Source organism: Harmonia axyridis, chromosome 1, assembly GCF_914767665.1.
Source record: "Harmonia axyridis chromosome 1, icHarAxyr1.1, whole genome shotgun sequence".
Taxonomy (NCBI): Eukaryota; Metazoa; Arthropoda; class Insecta; order Coleoptera; family Coccinellidae; genus Harmonia; species Harmonia axyridis.
In genome coordinates, this window is record NC_059501.1 from 53,020,092 (window position 1) to 53,041,191 (window position 21,100).

Genomic DNA, 21,100 nt, shown 5'->3' on the forward strand with positions numbered 1-21,100 from the left:
TTATTCGTCATTTTTCGAAGTCTTCCATCCTTGCATAACTTTCCTGAACTGAAACAAATGATGATATATACCGCCTTTACCTAAAATGAAAATATTATATACACAATAACACACTTGTTCACTATAGAAGTCTGAAAAGTTTTTATATTTATTGTAAAATCAAATTTTAATAACGCAAATACACACACAACTAATACAACAAAACACTCCAATGTCAACATTTATAGTTCTACGTCTGCTCACCTTGGCGCTGCATTCTTATTTTCAGATGCTCAGTTATCAATGTTATATTTATCTATGATCTTTGTTGTCAGGTCTAGATTAGGATTATGGATTATTTATTGTTTTACCATACTCCTATTTTGTTCTATTCATTCTTCAATTTAAGTTTTATTCAATTCAATTTCGTTTCTGTTGTGGCCAGTCGACATTTTATTATGTTTATGTAGAAGGAAAAAATAATTTTTTGCTTCGAATTTTATCTGTGCAGTAACTCTGAGACTAAATTATAAATAAATCTGATTGTACCAAATGTCTTTTGACAAATGTATATGCCCACCACTAATAACACTGTGGTTGTAAGTATAACATCAAAGAAAAATTTAGCTGGAAATAATTTGTCCAATTTCAGGACAAAAAGAAACTTTCAAAATTTCAAGCTCACACAAGAAGCGTGGATTTGAATGAAACAAGTGTGAGCAGCCAAAAAACTTCTAATGCAAGTTTTCTCAAAATAGGCCCTGCTATTCCTTCAGATGAAAGAAAAAAATTATATAAACGCTCCAATACATCGTTGAATTTGGGAGCTGTTACACAGACTTCTAATACCCAATATCTATATGACTTTGTTATCTTGAAACCTGACCAAAATGGTTCAATCATTATATCACGATCTCAAAAGCAGAAAGAAAAAGACCCTGATAGAATTACTCTTGATAGAAAGGGTCTTGTTAGTATTCCATTAATAGAGGGAGAGGAAAGATTAAGATTATTATCACTGCAACACAATCTTATTACCAATTTAGAACATTTTAAGTGTCAGAGCTTTCCATATTTAGTATTCTTAGATTTATATGATAATCAGCTGGAAAAGGTTTGTGGTTTAGAAAATATCGAAAATCTCAGGGTTATTTTAATGGGTAAGAATAGGTACTGAATTCTCATTTTATCAGGAAATAAAATTATTATTTAATTTTCAATTTTTAGATTGAAAAAAATTGATGGATTCCAATGTCTCAAGCAAATTGAAGTATTAGATCTTCATGGAAATAAAATAACTCAAATTAGTGGCCTTTCAAATTTGAATAAGTTGAAAGTTTTGAATTTAGCAGGCAATCAGATTCGAGTTATAGGTGCAATGGATTTGAATGGTTTAACAGCTTTACAGGAATTGAATCTGAGAAGAAATAGATTGAAAAAATTGTTGGGTTTTGCTGATACTCCAAATTTGATGAAATTATTTCTGAGTAATAATGAGCTCAAAAGGTAACATTAAAAATCTTATTCAAATATGGATAAATATTTAGCATGAAACAGATGTGTTTGAAAATTTATATTCTAAATTAGAAACGCTCTCGATTTGAATATTTCAGCACTGTACTTTTTCGACAGTGCCAAACGCGCGTGGTCCTGTCATAATTCATTGGTTATGTCTAAGATGCATAGAATACCTGGTGTGTCTACTTATACCTGTAAAACTTTCAGACAAAACGGGAGATTTTTCGGATTTATACCTACTTGATTTCGAGGGATCGCGGGCTTTTGAGATGGCGCATACATCGTTTACATTTGACATTTCTCTCAATTCTCGACTCTTGTGAACCAAGGGCGTAGATCTTTTTTTTTCTTGGGGAGGGATAATCGAAAAAAAAAATTTTTGACGACAACTTTTATTCATATCTGTAATGTTAGAAAAAGAAGTTTGATAATGAAGTTTGAACCAAATTACTCGAAATAATTTTTGTTGTTACTAATTCGGTTGTTCTTACCTTGTTCTCAAATAAGAGTTACGAGGGAAAATGAGAAATTACTTGGATAATTTTGAGAAAAAAAAGTTTCATGAATATGAGCCCACAAACGCTTTGCTTTCAATATACAGGTTGTTTCTAGTGTGTCGTACAGTTTATCAAATATTTATTAATCTTCGCTACAGATTAGGTAAATAACTACCAAAACTTATAGTTAATGCATTCATTAGAGGTTACTAGCTGGATCTTTATAATAATTTGGATTTTCCTGTGGATTACTAGAGATTTTTCTAGAAATCGATAGCAGATACGACAAAACTATAACAAACCAAAAAGTGTAGTACTGGACCAGAGTTTATTTTTACATTTTTCTAAACTAACAGCCATTTACCAAAATATAGTTTTAGAGGAAGGAAGCAGGCATCCTTCCAGAAAATATATCACCCTGTGGATTTGCATTCAAAATTAGCATATCACATAGTGAAAACTATAAACTGGAATATTTATGGCCAATTCATATTAAATATCTTGTGAAGGGAAGGTTATACGAGAAAATAACTTGATCTTCAACACATGTATCTCAAAACAAAATGTTTGGGGACTCATGTTACAGGACTTTTTTTCTTGAAATGATCCGGAAATCTGTCATTTTCATTTGTATCTCCAATTTAGGAGCACCGTGTAATTACCCCCAGTATCCCCCTATTTCTACGCTCTTGTCGTGAACTTTGAGTATAGAACAATAATATTTTATATTCTATGGTCTGTCATTATATTCCATTCATTTGAGTAAAAATTCGATATGAACTGAATTGTAATTTATTGTGAATGTTTGCATTGTCTAAAATCAGTATTTCCTTTTTAAACGGCACCAGGCAGATGCGGGAATTCGAAAAATTTTAAAGAGCGCCACCTTACAGCACTCTGGTGAAGCAGACCACCAAAGCAACAGGTGGGTCTCTCAAAAAGTCTGAAACAAAATCGAATCAGTAAACACACCAGGTATTCTATGCATCAAAATTATGTCTAATAATATTCGTTTTATGTTGAACAGTAATTCAAATTTAAATACTAGTCCAATGACAGCAAATGAACACAGAACACTTTGCATAAGCATTGTGCTAGTGCAGTTCCACAAAAGTTCGCATTTCCTGCATACTCCAACTACGAAATTTTCGAATCAATGAAATGCCCCAGCACCAAACGAGAGCTGTTCAGTCGAATGCGATATCAGATTTATTTCCAAGAATAGCACGTAGAATGAGTAGTAGAATGAATGAATCAGAAATAAATGGTTATGAAATGCAGCGTTTGATGAGACAAGGAAATATTTCAGTTGTACCTTTACAAAATCAAATTCAATTTTTAGGGCATCGAATATGTAATGATTTGATACAAGATTACTTTTTTTAGATTGTAGTGTAAAAATGTTTGAAATATTATTATTTATCATATTCATTTATTGAATCCCTTACAAACAGCATCTGGACAGTAATTACATGTAAAGTTCTTCGTAATTCCAACAAGTATGAGTTGAAAATATATCTATAATATCTAATATATAACATATAACAATATCTATATAATATTTCTTCATTCATAGAAAGGGTTTTGGCGGACAAAATTTTATAGGAAGTTTTGTGATTTACTACTTGACAATGATTCAGTCAAAATTTATTTCAATGAATGAATTAAGATTTCACAGATCTTTTCGAAACACTCTTCCATTTATTGATTAAAAAAAATATTTCAGTATTGAGGATATCAGTAGTCTTGCCCAATCTGCAAAAATTAAAGAAATAAGTATAGAAAATAATCCAATATTGCTTGGAGGAGATTGTATTTCCTTTCTTGTATCCTACCTACCTCAGTTATTAAAATTGAATTCAATGCAAATAAATGAACAAGTTAAAAAAGCAGCAATGGCTTGGAGAAGGAATAAAGAAACAACAAATACAGCATTCATGGATTTAACAAGTGATGTTTGCCTCAACGTAAAACGGGAAGAGGTCATTTCAAATGCTAGAACTAACTGGGAATTGCTAAGATCACAAACACGATGTTTAAGCACTAAAGTTAGTGGCATTCCAAAGGTATTGAAAAATTTGCAGCCAGATACAGATTTTTTCTTGACTCCTATCACCAAATCAGAAATCAAACATCACAGCAAATTAAGAGTGAAGAATTTAAAAGTCTCTGTTCTACCAGATAAAAAATTACAGCTGATAAGGTAAGAAATTTGTAATTGTTATTTATGAAAAGCTCAAAAAAATACAAATTATGATGTTTATACATATCAGCTTATCGTTGATGAAGGTAATATTTTCTATACTACAGATTATTAATTGGAGTTTTTTATATATATTTATTTCACTTCGTTGAATTTTTTATGGGTATATTTATTTTAGGAGCTCTTCTCAAGATACAGAAAGTTTGCAGAATACCTCCTCATGTAGTATTTCTATTAATGACTACTTCAAGTTACCACCAATACTTGTTCCGATAATTACTAAAATGGAACAAGAAACCAACAGACTCAGGAGATCTGGCAGCCTCTCAAGTTTATTTGAAAATTTTGATAGGTCATCCTATTCTTGCTACAGTCAAACTAGTAACACCTCTACTGATGAAGAAGAAATTGAAGAGGATGGTGACTTTCTACAGAAAAAAGATTTCAATCATAAATCTTATGATTTTGCAGATGATGGTTTAATTGAGTAAGTATATCAAATATCCTTGAATAAACTTGACCTATTCCAAGTCATCCATGAATTGTCCATATAGTGCATTTATTCAATTATCTCACATGGAATGCTTTCAGTAGAAAATCATAGTTTTGAATAATTTTTCATTATTAATAATGGTGTAGTTCTCTGCTGATTCTAAGATTAAATAATTTGCTTTGTTAAGCAACTTCATTTATATCTCATTTTCTCAGAGATGTTGAAAAGTGTTCTCCAATATCAGAGAAAGAAGCAAAAAATACATTAAACACTGATTCATCCAGCAACCTATCCTCATCTCTCTCAAGTATAACTCTGCCTAATAATTTGGAAGGAGAAAGTATTTCATTGAAAAAATCAGAAAGAAATATTAGGAGTGCTCATCCTTCCAAATCTTCTCAAGTCCTGAAGCTGAAAGCAAGAGCTTCAACTGCTAAGCCAAAGAAACGATTTTCACCTCCAGTAGTAACTAAGGATAGGGAACAAGGTGATTTGTATACTAAAATTGAAGCACTGAATTGAAATCAGGAGCTTTTGAGCGCTCGCTCATTCATACGCATATTGTGTTCTTGGAGACCACAGAACTGATATGAAATATGGTTTATTTTGAAGTATTTAGCGTGGGTTAGTTTATTTAGATGAAGGGTTCTGATAATACAATCCTGAAATTTGGCATAAACACCTGGTTGGTTATTTTATATAATTAAATTATATATATTATATATAATATTCATAAATACAATCTGTTCTCTCAGAAACATTTATTTTTTTGATATTCTGTTTGAATTTTAACTGGTTCTGATGACGCAATCAATACGAAATTTTGAACAAAGCTGAAAGGTATGAGCTTGTAATTCACTGAATTATTTTTCTTGAATTTTCTCAGGTTCTGGTAACGTATGAAATGAAAGTTTGTATAAAGCTTAGAATTATTATTTTACATTTAAATAAGAATTTTTATCTCGATCTTAATCCGTAAACAAAATTTTGAACGGTCATATTTATGGAACTCATAGACGATTTTTGCCATTACTGAACTCAACCGCTCAAAATTACAGACATTGTGAGGAAATTATATAATACTTGTTCTAGAAATGAGCGCTCAAAAGGCCCAATAATAATCACCACAATGTAGTTAAGATAAATAAAAGAAAAGACTTCTCGGTTGCTTTCATTTCGAAATACAGTTCAGATGCACTAAGTACTTGTAGAAAATGCGAAAATTGGAATGAATGTGTAAAGATGAAGTCACTTCTCAAATCGTATTTTGGTGAACAAACTTGGGTTATGGCGCTCACTCTTATCAGAATCATTTCCTGACAAACTGCAAGTTTTTCACCAATTGAAACATAACGAAAGTCTGTGAAAGCTTTCCCTGTTGCTTGTTAGTTATGGTGTAGTAATCAGGGCACAGAGCTGTTTTCTCTTGACAAGGATAAAACATAGATATGCAAGAAGTGAATACATAATATATATAATTAAAATTAATAAAAGTACTGGCTGGAAATTTTTTGAAGTTTGTAATTGTATCACAAAGAGGCGTAATATTTGGACACACACGTAAATAAGCCCCATCTCAAAAATTTCGATTATGTTTTAAAATTTTGTAAATGCTATTTGTCCTGTTAGTTAAGCCTTTTGCTCAATGACATTTTTCCGTAATTTTCATAACAAGAAAAAGAAAAAAAATGGATTTTTCAATATTTCTAGGCTTCACCTTCAGCAACTTCGTACCCTTATTTAAAAATAGTTTTTCTCACTTAATTTCATTCGATCTCCATTTTGTTCTAAACATTGTTGTTTATTAGAAAAACTGTTGAAATTGTTGCTGACTTTTGATTCTGAGTTTTTGAAGATTTTAGATTTTATAGAATTTTGATTACATGAGATGTTTTAATGAAAGAAGACGAGAAAACACCAAAAACCTCAATATTCAGCGAGTTAAAAATATATGTTTGTATTTGTTATACTAAATCTTTTTTCTTGTGTGATACATTTAGCAAGTTGATCATTTCAGTCACGTTAAAAAATAAGAAGTGTTCCATATTTGTTATTATTATTGTATATCTTGTAGACGCCCTGAAGATGGATTAAAATGAATGCAAAAGCTTGGTAAAGAAAACTAGAGTTTGCACTAAGCCGATTAAAAACTGGAACCTACATATATATATATATATTTATCAATTTATACTTATATGTAGAGTGAGTCTTTGACCGGTACATATATTTCAGGCTCAGTTGAAAATCCAAAAAAAAATGGAATTTTCAGTTATATCTTGCAAATTGAATGAAATTTGAAGAAATGACTTTTGAAATGTAGTTTTTTATTTATGTGATGAATCTTTTCCAAACATAAAATTCCATCAAAAACCGGTCAACTCCAGAATGCCCGCTATACCTACTGAGTGAGAAGAAAAAATCGAATCGGAAGAAATAGTAGAGGAAAAAAGTGTTTCTTTTTTATCTTCGGTTGAAATATATGTACAAATCAAAGACTTACCCTGTAGATATATTCAACCCAACCAAACTGTTATGCTTATTATTATTATTAGGTATATTATTAGGCTGCAGTAGTTATCATCTAACATTGGCTTTTATGCTAAAATTGGAAAATCGTGATCTATTATGTGATCATAATCAGAGGCACATTTTTTATATAAGGATAATTTTCATTATATACCTACAAAATATATTTTATATTTATTAATTATTATCACCCTATTAAATATTCTTTGTTTCCTAGGTGGGGACTACTTGATAGAAATTTGTGGTAGATATCTGAATATTTATGGACAAGGGGCTCTTCGATTCATAGATAAGAGTTGGAATGTTTCCAAAGCAGGAGATATAATTACGGCAAAATTCAATTACTTGAATTTCAATAACATTGTTGGAGCATTGCATAAATTGAAAGTGAGGTTTCCCAATGTTGAAAAATTTGTTTTCAAAGAAACCAATATTCATTGTTTAGGGCAACTCAATGCTTTAGCTGAAGCTCAGGGATTATCTTCTTTGTTTATTGAAGAGGAAGGGAATCCTATTTATTTGAAAAAATGGAGGACCTATGCCATTTTTAGGTTGTCACATTGGGGGCTCAAATATATTAACGATGTTGAGGTGAGAATATTAATCTTATATTTGATAGTTTCTCCAATAGAGCAGTCATTCAAACATTGCATGTCTCATCAGTAGAAAATCCAGTTTGATAATAATAATATTTTATCATCCTTTAAATTATTTTAAATTCAGTGGATACACAAGAAAAACAAAAAAAATTGTCACAATTTAATTGTTACTTATTTTATTAGGTTATATACTTTATTTTCATTACGGAAATTATAAAATTCTTCAAATATATAGGGTTCACATTCAATTGAAAACTGATAGATAAAAAAATTCGCTGGTTTTTTCTCCTTTCAATATAATGCTTTTATTTTCCATTATTTTCAATAGTCACTCCTATGTATTTAAAATATTTCCCCCTTCCAATTTCTTTCCCATCAATTTTTAATTCTTCATCCTGCTCGTCATTATTGTCATAACCTTTGTTTTTTTTTATTTATCTTCATACCATATCTCTTCAATCCTTCATTTCACATTTTTTGTACACCCCTTCATGTTCCTGTCGTTAACATAATATCATCCTTGAAGGCACACAGAGATATCTCCATCATTCTCATATTTCTGTAGCCAACTGTTATTTCATCTGTGTGTTTCTTCAATTCCTTGATTATCTCATCTGAAAGTGTGTCAGATTCAGTACTATTCCCTGTTTTGTCTCGAAAATTTTGGAACTCATGTTCCTGAAAAGGATGCATTCAAATTTTCTACATATGAGACATGAGTATACTTTTGATTGCTTCCACCAATATAGTTTTAACTCCCCTTTCATTCGATATTTTCCTCTTCCCATTTCATCAAAAGCCTTCAATACAAAATATGCTTTTCTTTCACTTTTCTTGGTCTTATATGAGTTATTTGCTTCAAAGTGAAAACATGATCTTGAACACTTCTCTCTTTCATAAGTCTACACTGGTCTTTATTGAATATGTGGATATAGTATAACATACTACATATCTTGATTTGGTACTTTATAGCATATTTTCCTTTCTTTGATTTCAATTTAGGTTACAAAAGAAGAAATTGAAGAAGCCAATATAGAATATCAAAGTTTGAGTGATATGGTTTTATGGTCATTACCAGATATACAATTGGAGCCATTATTAACCAGACTAAGGATAGATATAAAACAGTCGGAGCAAACTGCAAAGAAATGGTTATTATCTGCAGATCCAGAATTGAAAAGTGTAGTTAGTAAAGAAGCACTTCAATGGAAAAAAAGAACCACTCCACAGGTATTTAGTTACTTTTAGATTGGGAATTTCACAGATCTATATAAATCCAAGGCGTTAATCCAATAAAAATGTCTATCAATTAGTGAACAAACACTGTTATGAAAGTAGCAATTCTATGCTCATATATTTTTTCAATCATTAAAAAATTCTCAAAACCGTTATACTTTAATTTCTGCTAGGAACTAAAAAAATTTGCATCCATTTTCTCTTAATTTTGATAGTTCTTGAGATATCCTCACTAGACAGCGAATTTTTTCTACCCAGTTCATACATATGGTTTTTTCATGCTTTATTATATGTATGGAAGTGCCATCAAGGACATAAACATTTCAGTTGTCTAATATTAAATTATGTTGTATGGACTATTCTGTGAATTTAGAATCCATTATGTAAAATTTACAATGTTTTTGTTTAGATGCGCATGTTATTTATCTTTTAAAGTGTTTTTTTATTTGTTTCAGGAAGATTTAGTGATAAGACAGAAAGCAAAAATTCACATATCATCTTTACTAGAAGAGATGAGTCACACTGTACACAAATTACGTTTATTAGACCATCAAGGGCCTTCAATTATACATGAAATCGTTTGTAATACTTTATTAGACTACTCACACATGGATTTGTATATGAAGCAAAAACTTCAGGAACTGATGAATATATGAAGTTCAACACTGCCATATATTTGTAACGAATTATTTTTTCAATTTTTATTATCTAGTTTTAAGCACAACAAATTAAACGAGTGTTGGTAGCTCATGATGTTCTTGTTGATTTTTTTCAATAAAATACTTGTGATATAGTTTTCCAATATTTATCATCCTAAATTTAGATATTAAAAATAGTAGTAGTAACAGTACTTTATTGTTCATAAACAAACAAATGGCCATCGACCTAAGGTCCTTCAGCCTATCAAAATAAAAAGTAGAAGTTTCTACATTTGAAATATTTCCTCATAATGGATAATATTTTTAGACAATAACAATTTCATGTATTCAGTGTTATTCTAAAAAAAATAGCTATGTTCGATGTTACTACAAATAATGTTCAGTAACATGCACCTGTTTGTTGCAATATCAATTATATTATTTCTAGCTATCCACTAGACTACAATGACCTCAAAGGAATTGTGACTAGTATAGTGCCAAATGAAATGAGGTTATGGCCAAATCCCGAAAAGAGTATAATCAAGTAAACTGATCAAAACGGTGAATATCATTTCCGTGAATTTTTTAATTTAAATTTCAAGTGGAATAATCAAATAAAACTTCATCACTCTATCAAGTTCGCTCATTTTTACTATGTGAATTGAACAGACATTAGTTACAGTAGACTTATTACCTTAATGAGGATATGGATAATACTTTCCAACTATTTTTTGACAATTTGAAATTTGTTTATTTCAAAATAGTTTGGAGTTTAACTGTGGGATGATCGTACATCACACAGAGTGTACACTTATGATAAGAGCTACTTGCTTTTGACTGCACAGTTAATCCAGTACACTATAGTTGCAATTAAAATGTAGTGCATTTCGGATACAGAACAAACCTATAAGTTAATTTTGAATAGTGGAGTAAAATTCCAGAATTGCATTTTTGGAAGTACATTCACGTTAAGGCTGACAGGTTATTGTCAGTTTGGTCTAGACATCAAGGTCACTGTCCCGTACTCCTGATGATTGGAGTTTTATCTTCAGGTTGGGTATGAACTTTTGAGGCTGGGACTAGTTAATAAATCCTAAAGGTACATTTGGTTATCTTGGAGAGTTGGAAAAAAAACAAACGGCTTTACCTGTGGAACGATTGAGTAATTCAATAACGAATAAATAAGAACAACATGATACTCAGTTTGGGGATTGAATTTTCCTTCCATGGAATGAATTGTTATGTTGGAATTATATCCTACTATTTCATAAAGGTAGCCTTTATAAAACGGTCCAGACAAATATCTCGATAAATAAGAGTTTTCCGAAAAACATGGAACAAAGTCATGGATGTATGATTATCCCCTTTAGTGGGCTGGCAATATCCACAAGACTCAGGTGGTGGTAATACGGGTTGTCATATAATCTTGAAGGTTTTGAGAGATCACCCTGTATTACCTCAAGATGTAACAAAAAAATTATAATAGAAGCTTATGCAAATCAATTTTTAGTTTTAATATTGAATTTAACACTAAGATTCGTTTAGATCAGTGATTCCTAAAGTAGTCCAGGTGGACCCCGGGGGTCCATTAGGGACTCGAAGGGTTTTCACGGTGTAGTGAAAAACAAATGGGGGTCTACGAAAAATTTTTTGGTTTCGATTGTAAGCAACAGCTAGGCTAGGCTTCAATTCACAAAGCTGCAAGGAACTGGATAGTGCCACATTGCAATCTTCAAATTGTTAATATCCAATTTTATTGTGTTACTCCAAAATATTGAACATTTTCAAATACCTGGAATTTTCATAATGGACAAAAATGTTATCCGTCTTTACCGAATTTAATTTTATAGCTCTTTCTTGGTTTTTCGAAGCAATTCTACAACTAAAAAAAAGGTTGTAGATACCTATATATATTGCGGAGGTTCACTGAAACCAGTAAAAATATGAAAGGGGTCCACGAAAAAATAAAGTTTGGTAACCACTGGTTTAGATGTTTTATTTATTGTCTCTATTATTTTTCTGTAATTTTTTAACAATTAACTTTAAAATTATGTACATTTGTATATTGCAGACAATATGCAATAAAAATAGGCAAAGATTATGATACAATTTCAAGATTTTTTATATAAGTAATCAGTTCATTTTAACCCTTACACTCACAATTTTGAGTGTCTTATTTTCACTGGATATAAGAGCGAAAATAAAGTTATAACGGGTTTGATCCTGCATCACATTATTGTGAGTGTTTCTGTCAACAGTGTTGCGTATGCATTTTACTAGGAAGTCGGTGTTTATGTTTATTCCAGACACTGTGAAGTTGTGTGTGTTCGCATCCCTGTTGGAAATGGCATCAAGAAGTAGGCACATATTGAAAAAAAATTTTTTTTGTATTTAAAACAATGCAAAATTGTTGAGGATGCCCTATAGTTTTATTTTAAAGCTTAATAATAAAATTTGAATAATTACTTCACATACTACAGTAGAGTTTTGAAAGAGTAACACAATTGTGAGGGTCAGGAGTGAACCATTAAAAAAAATAATAGGAGTCTGCCGTGGTGTTAGCCTTTACCAATTCAAATTTCTTAATTTTTTTCACAGAACAAACTGAAAAAGTCGATCTTAATAGATTGGCGAATAATCCTGATGAATTATTCGAACTTCTGGACGAGATTGATTCAGATTTTGAAATTGAAGACGATGATGATGTGTTGATTGGAAACCATGTTTTGACACGAATAAATCCTCCTCAGATAAAGATGAGAATTTATTCGTGTCCAAACATGGTTCCCAATTAACTCTTTCTTAAGAGTGATCGAAGAAAGCGAAGTACAACCCGAATTGCGCACATCTTCTTCCAGAAGTATTGCAACGTTTTCGTGGAAGAAGTCTAAGTTTAGAAGTTCAAGTTATTCTGCAGAGGAATAATCCATCTGAAGTTATATCTGTATGGAGTTGTTTCAGGACGTTTTTGGAAGACTCTTTGCGCTAATCATACGTCACTATATTATCTACAAAAAAATGGAAAAGAACTCAAACTAAATTTAACTGCCGAAGAACTACGAAATTTTTTGGAATGCATTCCATTGCATGCATCATTATGGGCTGTAATAAATTTCCGAAGATTCATATGTGTTGGAGCAATAAGTTAAAATTTTCAGCAATTGCAGATACAATGCAATGGATAGGTTTTACCTCTTGGGAGTAAATCCCCAATATTGTGGATGATTGCGGAATTGTTTTCAAATTTTCAATACAAAAAAATAATATTTCCTATTGTTGTTACATTATTTTGCTTTGTTTTTCAATGAAAAATAATAATCCATTTTTTCCTTCGTTAATTCTTAGTATACGAACACTCCTGGTGCTCACAATTGTGACACCGTCACAACTGTGCATGTACCTAATAGACTCCTGAACATCACAATCGTGAGTATAATCAAAACCTGTCAAAATGACATAATTATTTTGTTTTTTGAATTAGACCTAATATTTCGTCCACATATGTGATAGAAAAAAATGTGTGGAAATATGAAATCTTCGCTGAAAATTATTCGGGAGTGTAAGGGTTAAGATGAATAAAATAGGATCTTCATTTTATTTTTTTCTGAAACATTGAACTTTCCAACTCATTTATAGCATCATCAGTTTTAGAATTTTCGAAATCTCTACATCCAACATGATTAACTAATTTAGAATGTATACCAAATCGTACTTTTCTACCTTTGGTGGCTCGAGTATCAATTTTTCTTTTCATATTACTCCTCATGTTTTGTAACTGGACCCATTGACGACTCAACTGTATTGGGTCAATTATGTCTGAAGACTTGAATTCAACTAATTCTCTAAGTTGTTGGTGATAAAAGTCTTCATCATCATAAATATTAACATTGTAATCTGCTTCATCTTTTCCTTCTGCTTCTCCAATTATTTGACAACTAGATCTCTTCAATTGAGTTTTTTTTAACAACTTGGATTTATCCATTAAAATATTATTTATTTGATCCACTATTGTATAAGAATTTGATTGGGTGTGTTTGAATTTAGTTTTATCATACCACTTCTCTATTGTTTTATTTCTATATATTCTATATACTTCGTGTCGCTCTGATAACTCTTCTCCATAATTTTTAATTTTTGAACGTTTTATTTCTTGTTCATCATCTAATTCCTCTTCACTTGAAATTTCTTCGTTGTCTTGCTGATTATTTTCTTGTTTCTTCAATGACAACTTGCTTGTTTCAGGATATTTTTTCAACATTAATGTTTCAAGTAACAACATTTTTTTCAGAAGATTAGTTAGGTTTCTATTGGTTTGAGATAGTTTATTTTTGGATTCCTCATCTGCACTTTTGAAAATTTCCTTCAATTTCCCACCAATAGGCATTTTGTTACTAGCAGATAAAGCTTTTTTTGATTTGATTCGCATTTCTAATAAACTCTCCCAAATATTTAACTGTTTTCTAACACTGATTCCCTTATTTCCTTTACCTACTGTAGTTGACTCTGAGAAGTTTTTGAAGTTTTCATCATCATTAGTTTCAACATCTGAACCGTATGAAACATCACTTCCTTCTTCAATTTCATTTTCTTCATTACAATCATTTTCATCAGTTTCTTCTTCTTCTGCACAAATAATATTTTCGTCAAAAACTCCATTGTCATCGGACCCTTCTTCGCTATCACCTGTAAAAGAACTAAGTAGATTTTTGGAATTCTTTTTTATAGCTGAGTTGGCACAACTGTCCACAAATTATTAAAAATAAGAAAAATTGGATTAACAGATTCTAGGTTGATATTTGTCACAGAGAAATGTGCTGCCATTGAAGGTGATTGGACCGGTTTCACCTTTATGTTGGAGGTCAACAGTATCGCTCAACCAAATGTCAATTTGCTAGCAGTTCCTGGCAGGCTGACAAAGCTGTAAAGACCCCAATTCAGTGAAATAATGAATGAATTTTATCTTTTAGTTTTTGCAAAGTGTGGTATTCAAGCTTGCTTAGGCTGCACTCTTCTACCAGATTAGTATTGTACAAGTATTGTCAGCAATTTTTTATGACTAAATCGAAATTTGATTGAGAGCCAACAGTAGCATACACATTGTATGCAATACATCAGACACTTTTAACTTAGATTATATCAGTTCGATTTTCTTATTTATAGTTGCCGTCGCTTTATCATTTATATGTAATCCTTCTTGAATTTACAAACTATTACTTTATGGTATTCGTCCACAGTCAATATATTAGAGAGAATTTGTAATTAGTACTGAAGTAAGTTGCTATATGAAAACATGTTTTGATGATTGGATTATTCACTGACTTAAGTGTATCATTTCAGAAGCGGGTTTATTTCAAAATGATATATAATTTTAAATACATAATACTTATTTGGTTGATAGTCCAATTCAGATACTTTTTAAGTTAGAATCGGAGTTAGTAATAGTATTATTGATATAATTTAAATATAATATTTATTCTACAAATAAATTATCTATTGATAAATTTTGAAAGTTTTACCTTCATCATCAGAATCTCTATATCTCTTTCGACTAGTAAGTTTTCCTGCATACTTCTCATCTACGTCTTCTAAAAGATCAATATTAGAAGCTCTTATTTTGCTCCTTTCGTTGATTTCTCCATGATCGCTGTCTTCACTATCTGGAGTGAAAACTTTAGCACTTGTACCATCTATATCATCATCTTCATCAAAGTTTTGGGGTACAGAATTGAAAAGTTTGGCAATGTTTTCCGATAACGATTTTTCTTTCTTCATTTTGAATTGAAATACTTTACGCTACAAAATTAAATTAATAATAATAATCACAAATTTAAATCATCCACCACAAATATTCAAATACTAGGTTAAGTTACAGACATAGAACAAGTATGTATATTTATCATAGACCTAATGGATATTAGGTCTATGATATTTATATATATACTTACTCTATGGTTACAGAAGACAGAACACAAGTTAAACAAGATAAGATGCTGTCATAGAGTATAATTATTGCATCCTTTTCTTCACTACATCCACTGAGATATCCTTAGGTACTATTCTCGATTCAAGGGTATGTTGCGCCCTCTACAGTGTTCGTTTTTAAGTGTAGGGAAGATCATTCTTAAGATGTCTAAAAACATGGTGAATGCACTCGTCAAATTTTGAATGCAATGACATTCGACCAAATTGAAAATATTAGTTTTAGTTCGTGGCGGCGCCGCAATGTCATACTTGTCATTTCGATCTTTTTTCCGTTGGTTTTGATTGGATACATTAATTAAAACCCGATACTGACCAATCAAAAGCGACGTGTAACCGAGTATGATCGTGCAAAGTCGTGAAACAAAACACGAAACGTTTACTGGAATGAATTCAAATATTTGTAATAGATAGAGTTTATTGGTATTTCAACTACAAGAATTACTTCCATAGATCATAACTATAATGAAAGATATACATATAGGTACATAATGGCACAAAACTCGTAAATAATAAATAAAAAGAATCTTCATTTGTTGATAGCGCTACCTACAGTTGACATAACGAAGCTTAACTAATATTCTCAAAATTGGCAAAACAAAAGCTAATCAGTTCATACACCTGGTTTTTAGACATCTTAATCATTCTGTACCTCATAGTAATAAACATGTTTATTCTTCTATGTTCTGTACGAAAGGATTTCGTGGTTATTTTTAATTTTAAAATCTTAAAAGTGCGCATCAGGAAGCAGACGTATGCACATCGGCTCCTGAGATATATTTTTATAACTACGCAAAAAGCTGTTTAACCAACAATCAGCCACTACTGACTTCGGGCATCAAAAACCCGGATTGATCGAGCTGTTGCTTCAAAACTTGCACAATCATCTCAGAAACAAGAATAATCACGACAAATAGAATGAATATTTCCATTATTTATTCAGAAGAATTGAACTAAAATTCTACCTAAAAAGGATTCCTTATCAGGTCAGATCGTAAATGTATAAGATAATAATAGAGTGATACAAAACACAAGTTCAACACCGGATGCTGGGAATATCCCAATGACTGGGATCAGTCATTATACAATATAGATGTATAGGATCTTTCACAAACATCGAGTTATTGTAGATTGACATCATCAAGTGATGAAGAATTCCTACGATTCGCCAATGGACAAGGATGCCAAAGCATGAGACATACAACAAAAAGAAGAAAAAGTTTGTTGCATTTTTCCTATTTGAACCAATAAAAATGATGTTATAATAGTCTTACCAATATAATAATAATAATAGGACTTTATTCAGGCTAATGACCATAGCAGTCGATGCCTTCATTCAAAGTAAAAAAAAAAAAACAAAAAATAGGACTTTATTGACTTAAATTCTTTACAAATGAACAGAAAATCAAAACAATCCCAGGGCGAAGTTCAGATGGCATTCGATGATGCCTCCGTTCTGCCACTCAAACCCTGATTTAATAACTTAAACATAAAATTGATATACAGGGTGTTTCATCATAAACTGGACAAACATATATATTCGTGTAGAGGACATCGGGAGAATCATTTTTGCCTTATACAATATATCCCGTTTTCGACGCATAAGCGAGATACAGGGTGTTAAACGTCAATTTTGAGCAATATTCTTATGGGTGTGGTAAGTTTTGTATAACACTCAAAGAAACGGTTTTTGGTCAAATCTCAGTATTTTTGGGTCCTCTATTCAGAAAAGTTGATGAAATCCGAAAAAAGGATTACAAAATGGCGGAAAACCTGCAACGTTCCTAATTTTTTTTTCCGGTGGTCAAATTGAATTTTAGTTTCTGAATGAACACAATTTTCTAAGAATTTCTGTGCAAAAATTTTTTCAAAAATCGAACACAAATTTTTTTTTACATGTCTACAGCGATAAAAAAATTTCACCCGAAATGGATGAAATTTCGTACAATTGTACTCCTTCAATTATCAATCACGAATATGAAAACAGAATTGCAAAATATCAAACGGTTTCGTTACTACAGCCATTCAAATGTTTCGTTCAAACCTTCAAAAAAAAATTAGAATGGCTTCTTAGAGTAAAATTATTAAATTATTGCTATTTCCAAAAATTCCGGATGCTAAAATGTATTTATACAAAAAAATTCGCTGAAACTTAGTTGGGAGTCGAACCCTCGATTCCAACGTAAGTATTAATGAAGAAATTAAGACAGTTCTAAGGATATTAATATTCGTTGCTAAGCAACGGAATTTCGTAGCTCATAGAATTCTACTGGTTATTTGAATTTCACTGAATAAAATTTCGCAAGTATCGTGACACGAATTTGTTTGGAAACGAAAATGAAATATTCTCTTTTGGAAAAAATGTCATGGTTCATGCTTATTATTAAACGAATTATTCAAGGAATAAACCTGATTTTTTTAATAATAATTCTACATTTTATAAACACAAAAAAAACAGATTAATGGAAAAATCAATTTATAAATCGTTTTCGAAGATGTTTCCATTTTTAAGAATACACATTCTCGCCCTTTTCGCAACACTATCGATCGCTGAACGTATCATTTCGGGGTTTTGCCGGATCTCCTCGGCAGCTGATTCAATTCGTTGAATAAGTTCTTCCTTTGAGTTTAATGGAGCTCTCTTATCATAAACAAGACTTTTGAGATGTCCCCAGAAATAAAAATCAAGTGGTGTGAGATCCGGCGAACGAGGAGGCCATGCGATAGGTCCTAATCGGCCAATCCATCGGCGTGGGTATTCTTCATCTAGATACCCTCTTACATCTCGAGTTGTGTGGGCAGGGCAACCATCATGCTGGTACCAAATGCCCTGAATCTGACTCTGCGGAATATCTTCAAGATCTGGCAGAATCTCCGTCAGGAAGTGATAATAGCCGTTTCCAGTCAATGTTTGAGGAAGAATGTATGGTCCGATAATGAATTTATCTTTTATTCCCGCCCAAACATTAACTGAAAACCTCTTCTGGCTATTTTTTGATACCGTGGCATGCGGATTTTCTCTATGCCATAAAATATTATTTTTTCTGTTGAAGAAACCATCCCTATGAAAAGTAGCTTCATCCGTAAATAAAATTTGATGGAGAAAATCCCTATTTCTACGTACTCTTCTCAAAATAAACTGACAGAATTCTTTTCTTCTATGAAAATCACCGTCTTCTAAAGTTTGGCAGAGTTGGAAATGGAACGAATGGAAGCTGTTCCTTTTGAGTACTCTCCAAACAGTAGTTTCACTTTTATTCACTGAAGGGTGGTTCGAAAGAGTTCTTGTTGAAATCATTGGGTTATCTCCTACTAAATTAAGGGTGCGATCATCGTTTGTTCTTATTGTTTCCTTTTTTTTCCGGTGCAAACTTCCTTCTTCACGTAATTTGCGTACTGTTTCATAAAAAGTTTTGAAGTTTGGCAAATTTCTGCTTGGAAATCTGCGGGAGTAAATTTCCCTTGCTTTTCTGCCTGAGCAATTCGCTTCATAATAAGCCTGCACAATATCATTTTTTTCCAAAAGAGAATATTTCATTTTCGTTTCCAAACAAATTCGTGTCACGATACTTGCGAAATTATATTTAGTGAAATTCAAAAACCAGTAGAATTCTATGAGCTACGAACTTCCGTTGCTTAGCAACGAATATTAATATCCTTAGAACTGTCTTAATTTCTTCATTAATACTTACGCTGGAATCGAGGGTTCGACTCCCAACTAAGTTTCAGCGAATTTTTTTTGTATAAATACATTTTAGCATCCGGAATTTTTGGAAATAGGAATAATTTAATAATTTTGACTCTAAGAAGCCATTCTAAATTTTTTTTGGAGGTTTGAACGAAACATTTGAATGGCTGTAGTAACGAAACCGTTTGATATTTTGCAATTCTGTTTTCATATTCGTGATTGATAATTGAAGGAGTACAATTGTACGAAATTTCATCCATTTCGGGTGAAATTTTTTTATCGCTGTAGACATGTAAAAAAAAATTTGTGTTCGATTTTTGAAAAAATTTTTGCACAGAAATTCTTAGAAAATTGTGTTCATTCAGAAACTAAAATTCAATTTGACCACCGGAAAAAAAAATTAGGAACGTTGCAGGTTTTCCGCCATTTTATAATCCTTTTTTCGGATTTCATCAACTTTTCTGAATAGAGGACCCAAAAATACTGAGATTTGACCAAAAACCGTTTCTTTGAGTGTTATACAAAACTGACCACACCCATAAGAATATTGCTCAAAATTGACGTTTAACACCCTGTATCTCGCTTATGCGTCGAAAACGGGATATATTGTATAAGGCAAAAATGATTCTCCCGATGTCCTCTACACGAATATATATGTTTTTCCAGTTTATGATGAAACACCCTGTATATATATATATATATATATATATATATATATATATATAATATATATATGTATATGGCATCCTGGTATAGCAAGATGAACAAAATGTGGGTGGTTTACTACCTTATCTACTGTCGCCTTTTTATTCATAATTTTTACTGCAACGCCTTCATCTTTACTGATGAACCAATTACCATTACCAATTAATTAGTATAAATAAAAATCCAGTAAAAACATTGTATATAAAACCCCCATAAATTAATATAAACAAGACCCCATTTAAAATTTTGCATATATAAAACTAATAAATTAATATAAACAAAATAGTTGTAAAACCTGTATATTATGTACATTTCGGGTGTAAAGGACCCATAATAAATTAACATATATCCAGTAAAAAACATTGAGACATAGTTCCTATCGCCAAACCTTTGCGATTCATCACTATTCACTTTCGCGTTTGATATGCCTGACTTACTGTCTACCTGTCTAAAATAATGAATTGAGATTTATTTGGTGAACGGATGTGTTGATTTGAGCTCTGAAAATCAGCGCGTTAATGGTTAAATTTTGTTTTGAATTTTGTACAGATAAGAAACTAAGACTTTCTAAATGTGATGGTGTAAAATTGAAATTCTGAGATTGACAAATAGCGGATCAAATTACTGGAGATTTCAGAATCGTCTTGGAATAATCCTTTTTTTTTCCCATCCTTCATTATCTGGGACAGATGGTGATGAGGTTGGCAGTGGATAAGGGTTCACATACACCGACAGGATTGGTAATGAACTTCAGTTCATTCTGAATTCTTTTCATGGTGTTTCATTGGGAATCAGGGGAAGGAAGTATTATTGATATCAAGTACCAACATAGTATGAATGCCACCTATGAGTGCTGCAAAAAAAAGGAGAGCAGTCATGCTGTGTGCATAAAATGTTTCGGCCATTTCCATTTGAGTTGCCTAGAGAGAAGGAAATCAGCCAAGATTACAGAGGGTGGTAATTGTCTATGCTCAGTGGAATGTCAAAAAAGCTATAAGCGTGAAGAAGAAGAGAATATATTGCAGAGGAAGAAATTGCA

The 21,100-nt window shown here is 31.5% G+C and overlaps 2 protein-coding genes across 2 annotated transcripts; one reads left to right on the forward strand and one right to left on the reverse strand.

The window, feature by feature from the left end:
• The first annotated feature begins 283 nt into the window (after positions 1-283).
• On the forward strand, positions 284-9,844 carry LOC123670857 (leucine-rich repeat-containing protein 49). The gene is made up of 9 exons (XM_045604433.1): positions 284-578; positions 632-1,149; positions 1,207-1,485; positions 3,721-4,197; positions 4,376-4,684; positions 4,906-5,177; positions 7,434-7,807; positions 8,818-9,045; positions 9,507-9,844. Exons 1-9 carry the CDS (start codon positions 546-548, stop codon positions 9,705-9,707), a joined length of 2,691 nt encoding a protein of 896 aa, XP_045460389.1. The 5' UTR covers positions 284-545; the 3' UTR covers positions 9,708-9,844.
• A 1,824-nt stretch (positions 9,845-11,668) lies between these two features.
• Positions 11,669-15,577, reverse strand: LOC123670858 (protein AATF). Its single transcript, XM_045604434.1, has 2 exons — positions 15,206-15,577; positions 11,669-14,372 (listed from the first exon to the last, which is right to left on the reverse strand). Exons 1-2 carry the CDS (start codon positions 15,459-15,461, stop codon positions 13,279-13,281), a joined length of 1,350 nt encoding a protein of 449 aa, XP_045460390.1. The 5' UTR covers positions 15,462-15,577; the 3' UTR covers positions 11,669-13,278.
• Positions 15,578-21,100: the final 5,523 nt, after the last annotated feature.

Coding starts and splice junctions, on each gene's coding strand:
- LOC123670858 (XM_045604434.1), bottom strand. CDS start 15,461: ATGAAGAAAGAAAAATCGTTATCGGAAAACATTGCCAAACTTTTCAAT. Junction 14,373..15,205: donor TAGAGATTCTGATGATGAAG/GTAAAACTTTCA, acceptor GTTCTTTTACAG/GTGATAGCGAAGAAGGGTCC.
- LOC123670857 (XM_045604433.1), top strand. CDS start 546: ATGTATATGCCCACCACTAATAACACTGTGGTT. Junction 1,486..3,720: donor AGTAATAATGAGCTCAAAAG/GTAACATTAAAA, acceptor AAAATATTTCAG/TATTGAGGATATCAGTAGTC. Junction 5,178..7,433: donor AACTAAGGATAGGGAACAAG/GTGATTTGTATA, acceptor TTTGTTTCCTAG/GTGGGGACTACTTGATAGAA.